Source organism: Solanum pennellii, chromosome 11, assembly GCF_001406875.1.
Source record: "Solanum pennellii chromosome 11, SPENNV200".
Classification (NCBI taxonomy): Eukaryota; Viridiplantae; Streptophyta; class Magnoliopsida; order Solanales; family Solanaceae; genus Solanum; species Solanum pennellii.
In genome coordinates this window covers 59,622,668-59,639,463 of record NC_028647.1, presented here as the reverse complement: position 1 = coordinate 59,639,463, position 16,796 = coordinate 59,622,668, and the positions used below count along the sequence as shown (strand labels likewise).

Below are 16,796 nucleotides of genomic sequence, written 5' to 3'. Positions count from 1 at the left end.
CCCTACCCCCTATCCCCCCTCCCCCTTTTTTTTTTCTTCTTCTCTAGTTGTCATATGAGTTTAGAAGAATAAAGATAAAGAGAAAATATAGTCACAATATAACTATAATAAGGTGCATTTGTATAAACCTTCAATTGTGTAAAGACACCATATGTTTTATCAGATGCGGATCTAGAATTTAAAGGTCGGGGGTGCCACAACATTCAAGTAAGATAAAAGAATTGGTTACTTTTATTTTGGATTAAAATTCAGATATTAATTTAATTTAATTTTATAAACAAATTGATCAAATGTGCCTATAGTAATATTTTCTTTTAGATATTATGTGATCAGAGATAACTCAACAATTCAATTTTTATTTTATTTTTGGAATTAAATGTCTTTTTCGCTGAAACTTTGAGAAAAAAAAGTCATGTTAAAATTTGAGCTTGCATAAACTATCTAATAATATTAACATAATATATTTATCTTTCATTGACTTTATGTGTTGTTGGAGATATATAGTTGGGAAATAATAAAAATTGTAGTTCAGCCTATTCATTTTACTTAGCAAAAACGTCGATGAAAATCGAAAAAACCTTTAAATTATTTTAAAAAAATTTATGAAACTTATGTTTTTTCTAAAAACTATTATTTAAATATATTCTTAATAATATATATTTGACGCTCATAATTCAGTACTCACTAATTGATAAAAATAAAATAAACACGTTATACTCAAATCAATAGCTTAATAACTAGTGCGAGAGAAAGTAAAAAAATAAAATTAATTATGAAAAGGGGTCAATTTGAATTAATAAAGAATAGTAAATCAATATGAATGAATGGGGAAAAAGAAAAGAAAAAGAAAAAGAAGAAAATGAGGAAGCAAAAAAAAATAAAGGTTCAGACCCGAGTTGATGAGGTGACAGACCCTCTTCTTTGCCAATTGGGCTATTCTGTTGTATAGTCACTGGGTGGCAACAATAATATATACTTAATCATTATATAAATATACATGTTTGTACAATATTTTTTTCGAAAACACTGGGTGCCGTGACACCCCCACCCGTAAACCTAAATCTGCCCCTTTGTTTTATGGACTATTTATTGCGGTAAAAAAAAGTATAAACAGTGGAAATGAAATCTCGACAACAATTAATTTGGCAGTCATACTTGTTGAAATTACTATCCACAAATGTGAAAATTGGTAGCCACCAATGTAAAAGTTGGTAGCCACATTTGTGGAAGTTGGTAGTCAAAGTTTGGTAGAGTTTGACAGCCAATTTTTTGTGAAAATTACTATCACATTATGTCATTAATGATGTAATCAAGTGTTCAAAAAACTCTATAAATAGAGTAGTAATTGAACACGTAGACACACCAAAATAGAAAAGCAATAGAGAGTAGAAAGAGTAATCCACAAACTACTTCTTAGTTTGTGAGAAAATAGTGTGCAAGTAATATTACTGTGAGTTGTAAGAAATAAAAGAGTATCGAGTAGTACTCTTTTGAGACTATCAATTATTTCATCAATATTCTTTGTATTACTTATTCGGATATCATATTTACCCATTTTACTATTTGGTGTCATTGTTACTCTTTTGCTATTACTATTTAATTTGGACATTTTCGTGGATGTGATTATCATTTTGTCCAACATAAACTTCATAAAACACGTTATTATAGGTGTTAATTCGAGTGATATGTTGATATGGATATTGGTTTATGTTATACCAGATAAGTTAGAAGTGATTTTTGAGGCGAAAAAGATAAAGATGTGTGTGATTCCTTCTTATCACATGTCTACATCAGTTTAACCTTCACTTCATGTTATCCACCATGGAAGTCTTGTTTAAGATTGCAAATTAAAGACCTTTTGATACATTTACATATTTTTAGTGTAAGATCACAAGATTATTTTTTTTTTTACTTTTTAAAATTCCACGTAAAATCAACATCAATCAATCAAACAAATTAAACTAACACACTTTTTCTTTTTGATTCATTTCAAAAGAAATGATACACATATCATTTTATATGTTAAAAATATAAACTTACAAAATTAGAGACAATAATTACACACTTTTTATTTTACCGTTTATTAAAAGCTTATAACCAATATTTTGTTTTGACATGTTCATTAGAAACAATAAATATAATTATAAGTTTACTGTTCCCTCTGTCTATTATTATTTGTCAGATATATTAAAAATAATTGTCTAAAATTAATTATCAATTTGAATAACCAAAATATTGTTAGTCTTTTTTTTCCCAGTTCTGCCCTTAATAATTACATCATTATTGGCCTAACAATTTTTTTTAAACTCTGTCCTTAATAGTTACATAATTATTGGTCCGACAATTTTTTCAATTCTGCCCTTAATAATTACATAATCATTGGTTTCAAAAAATAGTCATTTTAAAGTAACATACTACTTTAATGTGAAAAAAGTTATTTTTACAGTTTTCAAAAAGTACAAATCATTTTAATAATAATTGATAGTAGAGTTATATTTGTCAAATTGCACCTTGTATTAATTTTTTCTTAAGGGTTGTGCATTATCTTATTTTGACAAACAATAGTGGATGGAGGGAGTATATCACTCCTTATTAGTTAATTTTCTTCTGTATTTTAAGAATATATTTTCACTTTTACTTTTCATTACTTTTAACATATCAAGAAATTACAAAAAAACAAGAAAACATATTGTTTTTCTTCTCAATATTATACCAAGTCAAAGGTATCACAAATGGACATAGTACGAAACGAGATAGTGTGGTAAAATAGATATTTCAAATGTCTATTGCTATTTTTTAAATTGGTGAGTCAAGTCCTAATAGGACAATTAAAAGCAAAAAAAAGGGGAGTATAAGTCATCTAATTATTGAATAATATAACATATGCATATAAAATAATAATTATCTTTTAATTTTTTAAATTAAACTAGTAAATACGAAAAATCATTTTTAATATAATGATAAAAATGGATGAAAGGAGTATAAAATTTAGTATTAATTCAAACGGTATTATTTAGCTGACAGTTACTAGATCAACCCCATCAAAATAATTAATGAATTGAAACTGAGTAAACAGAAATAAGAGAATTAATTAATCAATTAAAATTAATTAGTGTTATAATATAGTTTATTAGGGACAAGAATTTTAATTGAGTGACCAAAGATCAAATAAGATTTGCAAATCTATCGACTGCATTATTAATCACCTGAAAAAACCACTTGATACACACATAAAAACATTAATTTTCACATTTTGAAAAATGCATATTTTGACCTGCTTCATTGTTTGCCTTTAATTTATTCATTATTCTATTAATGTTAGTCTTGAATTTATTATTACTTATTATTTTCTCTCCGATCTTATTGAACAATATTTATTATGTTGTAAATTCATTGTATAGTATATGTGGATTATTCATTAGATTTATCCGCTATTAAATGAAATCATGTATAGGTGCTTCCAAGGTGATAAGAACTTCCAAGATAACTATGTATCTATTAATTAGATGACTTTTGGAGTGATATCTCAACACTATAAATAGATGATCACTCACCATTTGAAAGATACACTTGAATAAGAAAATTTCTCTCTTCTATCTTATACTTCTTGTCTTCTCCTTACTATTATAATATTCTGAGTTTTCTTTATAATACGTTATTAACACAAAGTTGCTACTTGCAAAGGTATTATATAAATATTTTTATTTAATTCACATGTTCTCTCATAATCTCATTATGTCGAATTTATCCAAACCTGAGTTTGTGGCATTAGATATTTCTCGAAAGAATTATCTTTCATGGGTACTCGATGCTGAGATTTGCTTAGCTGCAAAAAGTCTTGATGGCATCATTACTCAGGGAAATGAATCTTCGAGCCAAGATAAGCCGAAGGCTATGATTTTCCTTCGCCATCATCTTGATGAGGGCCTGAAGATTGAATATCTGATGGTAAAAGATGCACTTGAATTGTGGACTGATTTAAAGGGGAGATATGACCACCTAAAGGCAACAATGTTGCCAAGAGCTCGTTATGAGTGGATGCATTTACGATTTCAAGATTTTAAGACTGTAATTGAATACAACTCTGTTGTATTCAGGATAACCTCCCATTGAAATTATGTGGGGAGACTATAAAAGATGAGGACATGTTGGAAAAGACACTACTTTTCATGCCTCAAATGTGATATTGCAATAACAATATCGTGAAAAGGGTTTTCAGAAATATTCTGAATTAATCTCATGTCTTTTGGTGGCTGAGCAACATAATGCTCTTTTAATGAAAAATCATGAAGCTCGTTCTACTGGAGCTGCTCCATTATCGGAGGCATATGTGGTGGAAGCACGTGATCAATCTGAAGTAAAAAGAGAAGATCATCGGGGCTATAATAATGCACGGGGACGTGACAAAGATAAGAGACAATACACCAATCGTCGAGATGGTGGTCATAATAAAAGGGAGAACAACATGAGTTCTCAAAATAACCCCTCAAAAAGTAATTGCCTTCGTCGTGGCATGAAACACCATTGGAAGAATGAATGTCGCACACATGAGCATTTTGTTAAGCTCTACAAAAATTCCTTTAAAAGGAAAGGAAATAAAAGTGGTGCTTCCTCTTCCAATGCTCGAGCTGAGTGACATATGACTCTTAAAGATGATGATAAGCCGGGAACATCTCAGAAATATGATCAGGATATTGAAGCAAATTTGGCTTCAAAGAATGATGTTTTTTTATGGCCTTGGTGACATTACTCATATGAAAGTTGATGACTTCTTTGGAGATTGAAACTGATGTTTGATCTTTTAGCTGGGGAATGAAGTCTGTTAATATTTTACTTATTTGCTTTTTAGTTATCATGTTCTTCATGTTAAAGTGTTTAAATTTCCGTTGTTAGTTTTATTTCGTACTTCTTTTAATATATATATATATATATATATATATTTTATTTTAATGAAAATTAATAGAAATCCCTAGTTGTCAGTTGGATTCAAGATGAGTAATGGAGATGTATGCCTTCTTGATAGTGCTACAACACATACAATATTCAAAGAAAAGAAATACTTTTCTAATTTGGTTATGAAAATGTCATATGTCAACACAATATCAGGTAGTACAAAATTAATTGAGGGCTCTGGGAGAGCGACCTTATTACTACCAGGAGGGACAATATTGGACATTTATAATACATTATATTGTAGTAAGTCTCAAAGAAACTTATTAAGTTTCAAAGTGATTCGCCAAAATGACTATCACGTTGAGACGAATAATGAAGAAAATGTTGAATACCTTTACATTACTACAATTAATGTAGACAAGAAAATTATGCATGAGAAATTACCTGCATTTTCTTCTGGGTTGTACTATACAAGTACAAGTACATTTGAATCACTTGCCATAGTAAACAAAAGGTTTACTAATTTTAATGATTTTATCATTTGCATGACCGGTTGGGCCATCTCGATTTTAATATGATACACAAAATCATTGAGAAGTCACATGGGCACACCTTAAAGAGCCCAAATATGCTTCAATCAAAGAAATTCTCGTGTGCTGCTTGTTCTCAAGGAAAATTGATCATTAAACCATCAATTGTTAAGGTTGGAATTGAATCCCCTGCGTTTCTGGATCATATACAGTGTGATATATGTTGATCAATTCAACCTGTATGTGGACCCTTTAAATATTATATGGTCTTGATAGATGTTTCTACAAGATGGTCACATGCGTGTTTATTATCAACTCGCAACATGACTTTTGCGAGATTGTTGGCTTAAATAATGAGATTGAAAGCACAATTTCCTGACTATAAAATACAGACAATCCGTCTAGATAATGCTGGTGAGTTTACATCTCAGACATTTAATGATTATTGTATGTCTACTGGTATAATAGTTGAACATCCAGTTGCACATGCTCACACTCAAAACGGTCTAGCAGAATCATTGATTAAACGTCTGCAATTGATAGCTAGACCATTACTAATGAGAACAAAGTTATCTGTGTCTATGTGGGGGCATGCTATTTTGCATGCAGCAGCACTTGTGCGCACAAGGCCGACCAATTATCATGAATTCTCCCCATTACAATTGGCTTTTGGTCAAGAGCCAAACATTTCCCATCTTAGAATTTTTGGATGTGCGGTGTATGTCCCAATTGCTCCACCACAATGCACAAAGATGGGGCCCCAAAAAAGGTTGGGGATATATGTTGGGTATGAATCTCCTTCAATCATAAAATATTCGGAGTCTATGACTGAAGATTTATTTAAGGCAAGATTTGCTGATTGTCATTTTGATGAATCACTATACCCAATATTAGGGGAGAACATAAGCAGTTGGGAAAAGAGATAGATTGAAATTTATCATCTCTATCTCATCTAGATCCTCAAACAAATCAATGTGAGCAAGAAGTTCAAAGAATAATTTATTTACAGAATATTGCAAATCAGCTACCAGATGCTTCTACTAATCTTCCAAGGATTACTAAATTGCATACTCAAGATCGAGTTGATATCCTGGAGGGACAAATAGTTAAAGCAAATGAGTCTAGACCATATTTGAAACGTGGTAGACCGATTGGTTCCAAGGATAAAAACTCTCGAAAGAGAAGGAGTAAATGATCAAGATGATCATGGGTTGAAAGAAATTTCTCAATATGAGACCCAAGTCATAACACATGATGAAATATCCGAGGAGGTTCAAACTTCTAAAAACAATGAAATTTCAATGAGTTATGTCTCGACGAGAAAGTTGTGGAACCGAATTAATGTTGTGATTGACAACATATTTGCCTATAATATTGCTATTGACATAATACAACAAGATGAAGATTTTGAACCAAAATCTGTTCACGAATGTAGATAGAGAAATGATTGGCCAAAATGGAAGGATGCAATTCAAGCAGAATTGGCTTCACTAGAAAAACGTGAAGTTTTCAGACCAATAATCCGAACACCTGAAGGTATCAAGCCAGTGGGGTACAAATGGATTTTTGTACGAAAAAGAAATGAGAAAGGTGCAATCGTGACATATAAAGCCCGACTTGTTTCTCAAGGTTTTTCTCAAAGACCTGACATTGATTATATGGAGACATATTCTCCTGTGGTAGATGCAATCACCTTCAGATATCTCATAAATCTGGCAGTTCATTAGAAACTTGAAATGCGTCTAATGGACGTTGTCACAACCTATCTATATGGCTCATTGGACCACGATATTTTCATAATAATTCCTGAAGCATTCAAAATACCTGAAGCATACAAAGATTCAAGAGAAACTTGTTCAATGAAGCTTCAAAAATCATTGTATGGATTGAAACAGTCAGGGAGGATATGGTACAATCGTCTGAGTGAATATTTATTAACGAAAGGGTACAAAAATGATCGGATTTGTCCCTGCATTTTTATTAAACGCTCGAAATCTGAATTTGTTAGATAGTTGTGTATGTTGATGTTTGAACATCATTGGCACTCGTAAAGAGATTTTAAAAGTTGTTGAATGTCTAAAAAGAGAATTTGAAATGAATGATCTCGGCTAGACAAAATTTTGTCTTGGCCTACAAATTGAGAATTAGTCAAATCGAATACTTGTTCATCAATCAACTTATACAGAAAAGATATTAAAGCATTTTTACATGGATAACTCACATCCATTGAGTACTCCAATGGTGGTAAGTTGACATCAATACATGTCCATTTTGACCTCAAGAGAAGGATGAAGAGCTTCTTGGTGATGAAACTCCTTACCTTAGTGCAGTCGGGGAACTAATGTACCTTGCTAACAATACTCGAGCAGATGTCTGTTTTGCAGTAAATCTACTGGCAAGATTCAGTTTCTCCCCAACAAGAAGACATTGGAATGGTGTTAAACACGTATTTCGATATCTTTGGGGGACCATGGACATGGGTTTGTTTTATTTTAATGAATCCATGTCAGAAATGATTGGTTACGCAGATGCAGGGTATTTATCTAATCCGCATAAAGCTCGATAATAAACACGCTATTTGTTTAATTGTGGAGACACGACAATATCTTGGCGATTAATGAAGCAAACGTTGGTAGCCACTTCTTCAAATCATGCAGAAATAATCGCCATCCATGAACCAAGTCGAGAGTGCATCTGGTTGAGATCAATGACCCATCATATTCACGAAATGTGTTGTTTTTCTTTGAAAAAGAATATACCAACCACAATGTACAAAGATAATAAGACATGTATAGCTCAATATAAAGGAGGATACATCAAAGGAGACCGGACAAAGCATATTTAACCAAAGTTCTTTTTCACGCATGATCTTCAACAAAATGGTGATATAGAAGTTCAACAAATTCGTTCAAGTGATAATCTTGTTGATTTATTCTTTAAAGCATTAGCAACATTAACGTTTGAGAAGTTGAGATACAAGATTGGAATGCGCCGTCTCTGAGATATCAAGTAAAGTTTTCATCAAGGGGAGTGAAATACGTGTTGTACTCTTTTCCTTAACTATGGTTTTGTCCCAAGTTGGGTTTTCCTGGTAAGGTTTTTAACGAGGCAACATTCAAAGCATATTATGAGATATGTGTACTCTTTTTCCTTCACTAGGCTTTTTTCCAATGGGTTTTTTCTAATAAGGTTTTAACGAGGCACATAATCTATGGATATCCAAAAGGGAGTGTTGTAAACCAATTGTATAGTATATGTGAATTATCCAATAGATTTATCCACTATTAAATGGATTCATGTATAGGTACTTCCAAGGTGATAAGAACTTCCAAGATAACTATGTATCTATTAATTATAGACAACAAAAGAGAGTGTGAAAGAATGATTATTGCGCCTTATAGAAAATGTCACATTTCTTCCAAAAGTTACAATTCTTCGAAAAGGTCAAAACATTTCAAACTGACTGAAAACTAGGGATTTAATAGGTGAAAGGAACCCACTAGTGAAATATCACATGCCTGGTGATGAAATCCACAGAGAAATATTTAGACTTCGGTGTTGGAGCTGCTGGAACCTTGTTGCGTTCTTGAACTAGGGTTCTTAACCTTTTTCTCCTTTCTTGATTCTAATTTTCTAAGTTTTGATTTCTGATTTTGACTTAGTAAGTTCTTATTATGTTTCTAGGCTTAAACTGCATAAAATCTGATGGGTCAAAATGACGTATCTTAGGGGTTAAATGAAGTAGAAAAAGACCAAAAGACCTTGATTTAATTGCCGTTGAACCAAACGACGACCTGGACTGACGGGCCATCTTTTAATCGACGGTCCGTCGTTGGGTCAGTAGGTTGGGTCTGTTCGACATACCTTTACTAAAATGGTCATAACTTTTTACTTAGAGGTCTGAATTTAGCAAGGTTAGTGGCTATGGAAAGATAATTCAGTTATCTATCATTTGGTAGTTTATGAGACACCTAATTCATTTTGAGCTAAGAGTTATGGCCATTTGAAGTTGACCCAACAACATTTTTCCCTTAACTGTCTGCTAATTTTAACGTACGGTCTTTAGGTCCATCTATGGACCGTACTGGTCAACCGTTGTTCTTGTCAGAGATTGGGTGATTGGGGTCTTGATCAAAAGGACCATCCGTCATTTGACGCTTAGTCAAATTTTCTGGGCTGTTTTTTTTTTTTTTTTTTTGGGGGGGGGGGGCTTAAGACTCAAACGATGGATGCACAGTACGGGCCGTAGATCAAACTACGGTCTGTGGATGGTAACTGTCGGTTGCACCTACAGATTTCTTGTTTATTTTAGATATGGGATATTACAATTTGTGTCACGCGTAAAGATACTTCTGAGATGCGGACACGGAACCTAGGACCATAAGTGATCCCAATCTAACCCTGCTAGAATGATCATGAGCATACTAAAGAATATAAACTGTTGCAGAAGCTAAATCATAATTAAATCTGAAAATATAGGGAATACCTATATTCTATAACTGAGATATTTGAAACAATAAGTTTAATACAAAGAAATTATTGACTCAATACTAAGTTGAATCTAACTATGTCTGAAAATAACCTCTAAACTTGACTAGAAATACTGGGAAAAGCCCCCAGCTAAATCTAGCAAAAACTAAAACTAAATGACTAAAGACTAAAATGACACTCATGACTGTTGTCCTCGGAAAATGAGGACTCACCACTGAATCTGCTGATCTTGAGATCGGAAATCGATCTATGTTTGATTTGGATGCTGAGAACCTGAACCTACATCACGAGAAGATGTAGCGCACGTATGCGTCAGTACTTGAAAGATTTTGAGCATGTAGGAAAGAGTAAAGCTGAAATAAAACATAACTGAAAAAGCATAAAAGCAAGTATAATAATATGACATGATAAACTGAATTCTGATATAACTGGATGCAATGAAAAACTTATAACATGATGAAACTGAATACTGAATATACTGATAAATGGTCAATTCTAAAAGTCTGACTGATCTGTGGGAGCTACTAATAACCGATGATAAAACTACACGAGCTAAATGTGGAGTTCGATGTATACGCCCCATCGAGAGGACCCAATATACCCTGACAAAGGTATAAAGGCATGCTGGCGTGATCACTAAATTGATTACCCACATATGGGACTTACAACCTACTTGGCTAGTAGTTCTGGGACAATTGGGTACGCTAAACCCTAGTCCAACTCGGTATTATTCTACTCCCAATTAATTTTGTAAATTAACTGATTATGTTTGAGTTTCTGTAAATACTGGATATCTCAAAACTGAACATACAAACTGAGGATGCAATAATTAATCTAGTAATTATGCATTTATAACTGAGGCATGTATATCTGAAGGGTCTGAAATATCTGACATAGCATGTGTAATTCAAGAACTAAACAAATACAAAGCTAAGGTTCTGAAAAAATTCATGCAATAATATGAGTAATAACATGATAATCTAATTTGGAATATATATTTAATAAATTCATGAAGTTCTACCAAAGTTCTAGAAACCCTAGGTTTAATCATGATAAGAGAATCAAGAATCTGACCGAAAAGTAGGGACCCAATGGGTTAAAGGAACACACTATTAAAATCTCACATGCCTGGTGATGAAATCCATGGAAAAATACTTAATTTTTGGGGCTGGAACTGCTGGAATTTGTGGTGTTCTCGAACTAGGGTTCTTGACTTTTACTCCTCTCTTGCTTCTAATTTTTTAGGTTTGGATTTTATGATTTGACTTGGATATGTTTTAATCATGTTTCCAGGATTAATATGACTAAAATATGATGATTTAGGGTCAAAACAACATAATTTAGGGTTTAAACGGAGTGGGAAAGGTCAAAAAGACCTCTGGGAAAGTTGCGTAAGACCCTTACCAACAATCTCATCCCAAACCTACAAGTGCAATGCTCATGTGAAGCCCCATAACCCGCCATAATCAAGTAAACTAGAAAAAAGATCATAAGTAATGCCTTACCCCATATGACATAACATCATGAGTAGTCACCAACATACATATCAACTTAGACCAATATCATGTTCATCAAATGAAACCAACATCGTATAAGAGCAACATCATATAAGACCAACATGATACATTTCATTATAACACAAGTCCATAAGAACATAAGAACAACCTCCTATGACTCCCCTCAAGGTCAACTTGTCTAATACATAGGTAAAAGTCTCATACCCTTACCCATACTAAGTAGTACCCCCTTAAGTCACCCTAGTTAGTGTCCATCTTTATTACTTCCATTCATTGCTTTTACTTTCAGGAACAATCGCCTTAACCGACAATAGACCATGTGAAGAAAACATGGAATCTGGTGTCATGAAACCCTAAAGCGAAAGAAGGTGCTCTACTTGCCAAGGTAGAACCAAAAACGAACATAACATTCTAGGTGGATCCACTAGTTTGCATTCCTATGGGGGGAAACATAGTTAAGAAACTAAGAGATATACTAGAAACTCATGTATGAACATTGCATGGTCGTCTCCATCTAATGAGAACATTAGTGAATCTACCTTCCCTCTTGGGAAATGAAACGTATCACATCTAGTTTTCTCGGTGCTAAGTTAAATTTCCTTCGAAATTCCTTTAGGTCATTCTTAATCATCAAATCTTAATATAGTCCATATAAGACTAACCCCTTGTATAATCATTTCATTAGCTCTTTAGGTATAGGATGAGAACTTCCTTTTATCACAATCCATCATTAGTGAGATCAACAAATCATAGTCATATCATATAAGGCACACAAGAGAATCACCTTCAACCTTGTATCATCTTACCCTTACGATGATCTCACAATTCAACATATTCATAACATGCCACCATAATCATCATATAATCATATTCTTAATCTATTAAGATAGTCATACTTTAATTAAAATCATCATCAAGAATAAACCAACATTATTGAAGTAGAGAACTCATAATCATAAAGGTCTTACCAAATAGCTTCTAAAACCTTCTTCAAGATCTTACCATCAATTCATCAAAAAAATTCAATGATACACTCATCATCATCATCATCATTATAGTGATTTAAACAATAACATAATCAATTCCAACAACCGTATTCTTATACAACTTCAATTCATGGCTAGGGTTAGGGAAAAGGGTTCAATAATGAATCTTTTAGGATGAACCCATCGGTAACCCCTTAAACTTGACACTAACTTTCACTTAGACACTTCAAGTAATCCTTATTAATTTTAAACACCTAAAGTAGGTTTTGATTGTGTCATTTTGACACATTTTTTATATTTTTAGATTCAGCTTAGGCGCGTTGGACAAAAACTTTTTACGTGGGGAAATAAAAAAATCTAAATGTGATACATGAATTTATTTTTATTTTAAAAAAGTGTTCATTTTCTTTGTTTTTTCTCCATATCTCTAACTTGGGCGCCACCCCTTTCTTCATTTTCTTTACATGCCCTCTTCTTCTAAAACTCCACCTACAACAGGGGAAAAGTACAGTTTGTATTTTCTCTTCTCACAGGTAACTTTAGTTGCAAAGAAGGACAAAAATAAAATTTATCTCCCTTGAAACATTCATCTTCATTGTAATTGATAAAGATATTAATTATAAATTCAAAAATTAATTATCTGATCTGTAACTCTACATAATTATTTATTTTTATTTCTAGTGAATATACAAACATTATGGGCAGAAAAAATATTGAATTGAGATTGAAGCGGTATGAAAAATAAATTTTAGGGAAATGCTTCTATTTCAAAACTGTAATCATTTTTTTGTTTTGATGTTCAATACATCTGCACACTTAAGAGGAAACGATTAGTGATAAGTGATTATCATCTAACAAGAAACTATGGATGAAAAATAAATTGTGAGATTACAAAATAAAAAGAAATTGGTTCTCAAGAATGAGGAAGAAATCAAGTAATATACTAACCTAAAAATAATATGCATCATGGTGAAAAGTGGCAGAGAGAGCCTGAGAAAGAAGAACAAAAAATAAATAAATTCAAGAGGATGGTGGAAGGAGAGAGAAAAGTGAGGATGAAGACGAAAAAATAAACTTCTTTGAAAAACTTTTCAAACGCGCTCAGAATTCGTGTAGGACACATATAGTGTTGAGTCGGCGGAAAGTGTTCAAATGACATGAAGAGAGATATAGCAGATTTTGTGAGTGAGTGCCCCAATTGCCAACAGGGTTAGCTTGGAATAACTTGTGGTCCTAGGTCCCGTGTTTGCGTCTCGGGGGTTGCTCGTGGCGTGACACAAAGCACATGTAATCTTTTAAAATGCAAGAAAAAGAATAGTAGAAGATTACAAAAATTGTGGTTAAAAGAAATGAGAGAAAGTATTTTTAATGTATTATAGAAATAGTCATAACCTTTTGAGAAGTCAAAACCTTTTGAAAAAGTCACAACTTATTTAAAAATAAAAACTCAAAACTTATTGAATAAGTTACAACTCCTTGGAAAGGCACAACTCTTTGAAAAAGTCACAAGTTAGTGAAATTATACTTTTTGTTTCTTATCGGAATAATCATGACATTTTGAGAAGTCCTGACATTTTGAGAAGTCATAACCTTTTATAAAAGTCACAACTTATTGAAAAATGACATTTCCTAGAAGTCACAACTCTTTCAAAAGTCACAACTCATTGAAAAAATCACAACTCTTTGGAAATGCACAACTCTTTGGAAATGCCACAACTCAGTGAAAAATCACAAACCTTTGAAAAAAGTCACAACTTATCAGAAAATTCATAAGTCACTGAAAAAGTCACAAAGTAAATTAGGGATATTTTAATAATTTAAAGTTCAAGTTAGGAGTTCATGCTTTTAAGGTGATAGATAGATAGATAGATAGATAGATAGATAGATAGATAGATAGATAGATAGATAGATAGATAGATAGATAGATAGATAGATAGATAGATAGATAGATAGATAGATAGATAGATAGATAGATAGATAGATAGATAGATAGATAGATAGATAGATAGATAGATAGATAGATAGATAGATAGATAGATAGATAGATAGATAGATAGATAGATAGATAGATAGATAGATAGATAGATAGATAGATAGATAGATAGATAGATAGATAGATAGATAGATAGATAGATAGATAGATAGATAGATAGATAGATAGATAGATAGATAGATAGATAGATAGATAGATAGATAGATAGATAGATAGATAGATAGATAGATAGATAGATAGATAGATAGATAGATAGATAGATAGATAGATAGATAGATAGATAGATAGATAGATAGATAGATAGATAGATAGATAGATAGATAGATAGATAGATAGATAGATAGATAGATAGATAGATAGATAGATAGATAGATAGATAGATAGATAGATAGATAGATAGATAGATAGATAGATAGATAGATAGATAGATAGATAGATAGATAGATAGATAGATAGATAGATAGATAGATAGATAGATAGATAGATAGATAGATAGATAGATAGATAGATAGATAGATAGATAGATAGATAGATAGATAGATAGATAGATAGATAGATAGATAGATAGATAGATAGATAGATAGATAGATAGATAGATAGATAGATAGATAGATAGATAGATAGATAGATAGATAGATAGATAGATAGATAGATAGATAGATAGATAGATAGATAGATAGATAGATAGATAGATAGATAGATAGATAGATAGATAGATAGATAGATAGATAGATAGATAGATAGATAGATAGATAGATAGATAGATAGATAGATAGATAGATAGATAGATAGATAGATAGATAGATAGATAGATAGATAGATAGATAGATAGATAGATAGATAGATAGATAGATAGATAGATAGATAGATAGATAGATAGATAGATAGATAGATAGATAGATAGATAGATAGATAGATAGATAGATAGATAGATAGATAGATAGATAGATAGATAGATAGATAGATAGATAGATAGATAGATAGATAGATAGATAGATAGATAGATAGATAGATAGATAGATAGATAGATAGATAGATAGATAGATAGATAGATAGATAGATAGATAGATAGATAGATAGATAGATAGATAGATAGATAGATAGATAGATAGATAGATAGATAGATAGATAGATAGATAGATAGATAGATAGATAGATAGATAGATAGATAGATAGATAGATAGATAGATAGATAGATAGATAGATAGATAGATAGATAGATAGATAGATAGATAGATAGATAGATAGATAGATAGATAGATAGATAGATAGATAGATAGATAGATAGATAGATAGATAGATAGATAGATAGATAGATAGATAGATAGATAGATAGATAGATAGATAGATAGATAGATAGATAGATAGATAGATAGATAGATAGATAGATAGATAGATAGATAGATAGATAGATAGATAGATAGATAGATAGATAGATAGATAGATAGATAGATAGATAGATGAAACATTTCTATTTTGAGTGATTTTGATGAATTGCTTCAAGCTATAGATAGTGTAACATTCAAGAACAAGATAAATCGAAAGTTGATAGGGTAAATCTATATGAGCAACCAACTGGCCTTGTAGGTATAGATAATGGTCTTGAAGACATTTATAAGTGCTAGAGGGAAGATGGAGACATTGAGCTTGGAACCCTCGCTTTATTCCTAGAATTTGAGAGATATTAATTAATGTAAAAAAATTTCCTTTTGTGTTCAATTATCTATGTGGAAAAAAAATACATGGTGTGTGATCTTCTTCTCTTAACATGTCTAAACCATTTTAACCTTACTTCTCTCATGTTATTCACCACGAAAGTGTTGTTGAATACTGTAAATTAACGACCTTTTGGCACCATAACATATTTTAAGTGAAAGACCACAAAATTAAAATGTCTTCTTTACTTTTTAAAAGCTTGAAACTATAGCTTTCTTACTAGAACTTGGAACAAGCTCTTGTTATACCTTAGTAACTGAAGCCTAGCGAAAGAAGAGACAATTGGAGACTTTGGACTTGGAACCCTAGCTTTCTTCCTAGAACTTGAGAGACGATTAGAGGGGATGAACTTGGATGTGGATTGGGGATTTGAGAGAATGAGAGAGTTAGGTAGATTTAGGATTGAGAGGTAGCTATAGGTCTTAGAATCAAGTCTAATGATGTGGAATAGACATTAAATAAATAGAAAAATACCTAAATATACCTTTAAGAATTAACTGGCAGAAGTGATTATGATTGGAACCTAAGGTATGTAGACCTTTCTATGGCTCGTATTGGTCAACCGTAAAACCAACTATACTTTATTAACTTGCGTTCCCATACACCTACATCTAACACCCCCGATCCACAACATTTCCTCACTTTATTAATATCCAATCATGACCATGTG

General features: G+C 31.9%; 1 protein-coding gene across 1 annotated transcript; it reads left to right on the top strand.

The window, feature by feature from the left end:
* Positions 1 to 3,735: 3,735 nt before the first annotated feature.
* On the top strand, positions 3,736 to 4,636 carry LOC107004007. The gene is made up of 2 exons (XM_015202229.1): positions 3,736 to 4,068; positions 4,220 to 4,636. The coding sequence occupies exons 1-2, from the start codon at positions 3,736 to 3,738 to the stop codon at positions 4,634 to 4,636; spliced, it is 750 nt and encodes a 249-aa protein (XP_015057715.1).
* Positions 4,637 to 16,796: the final 12,160 nt, after the last annotated feature.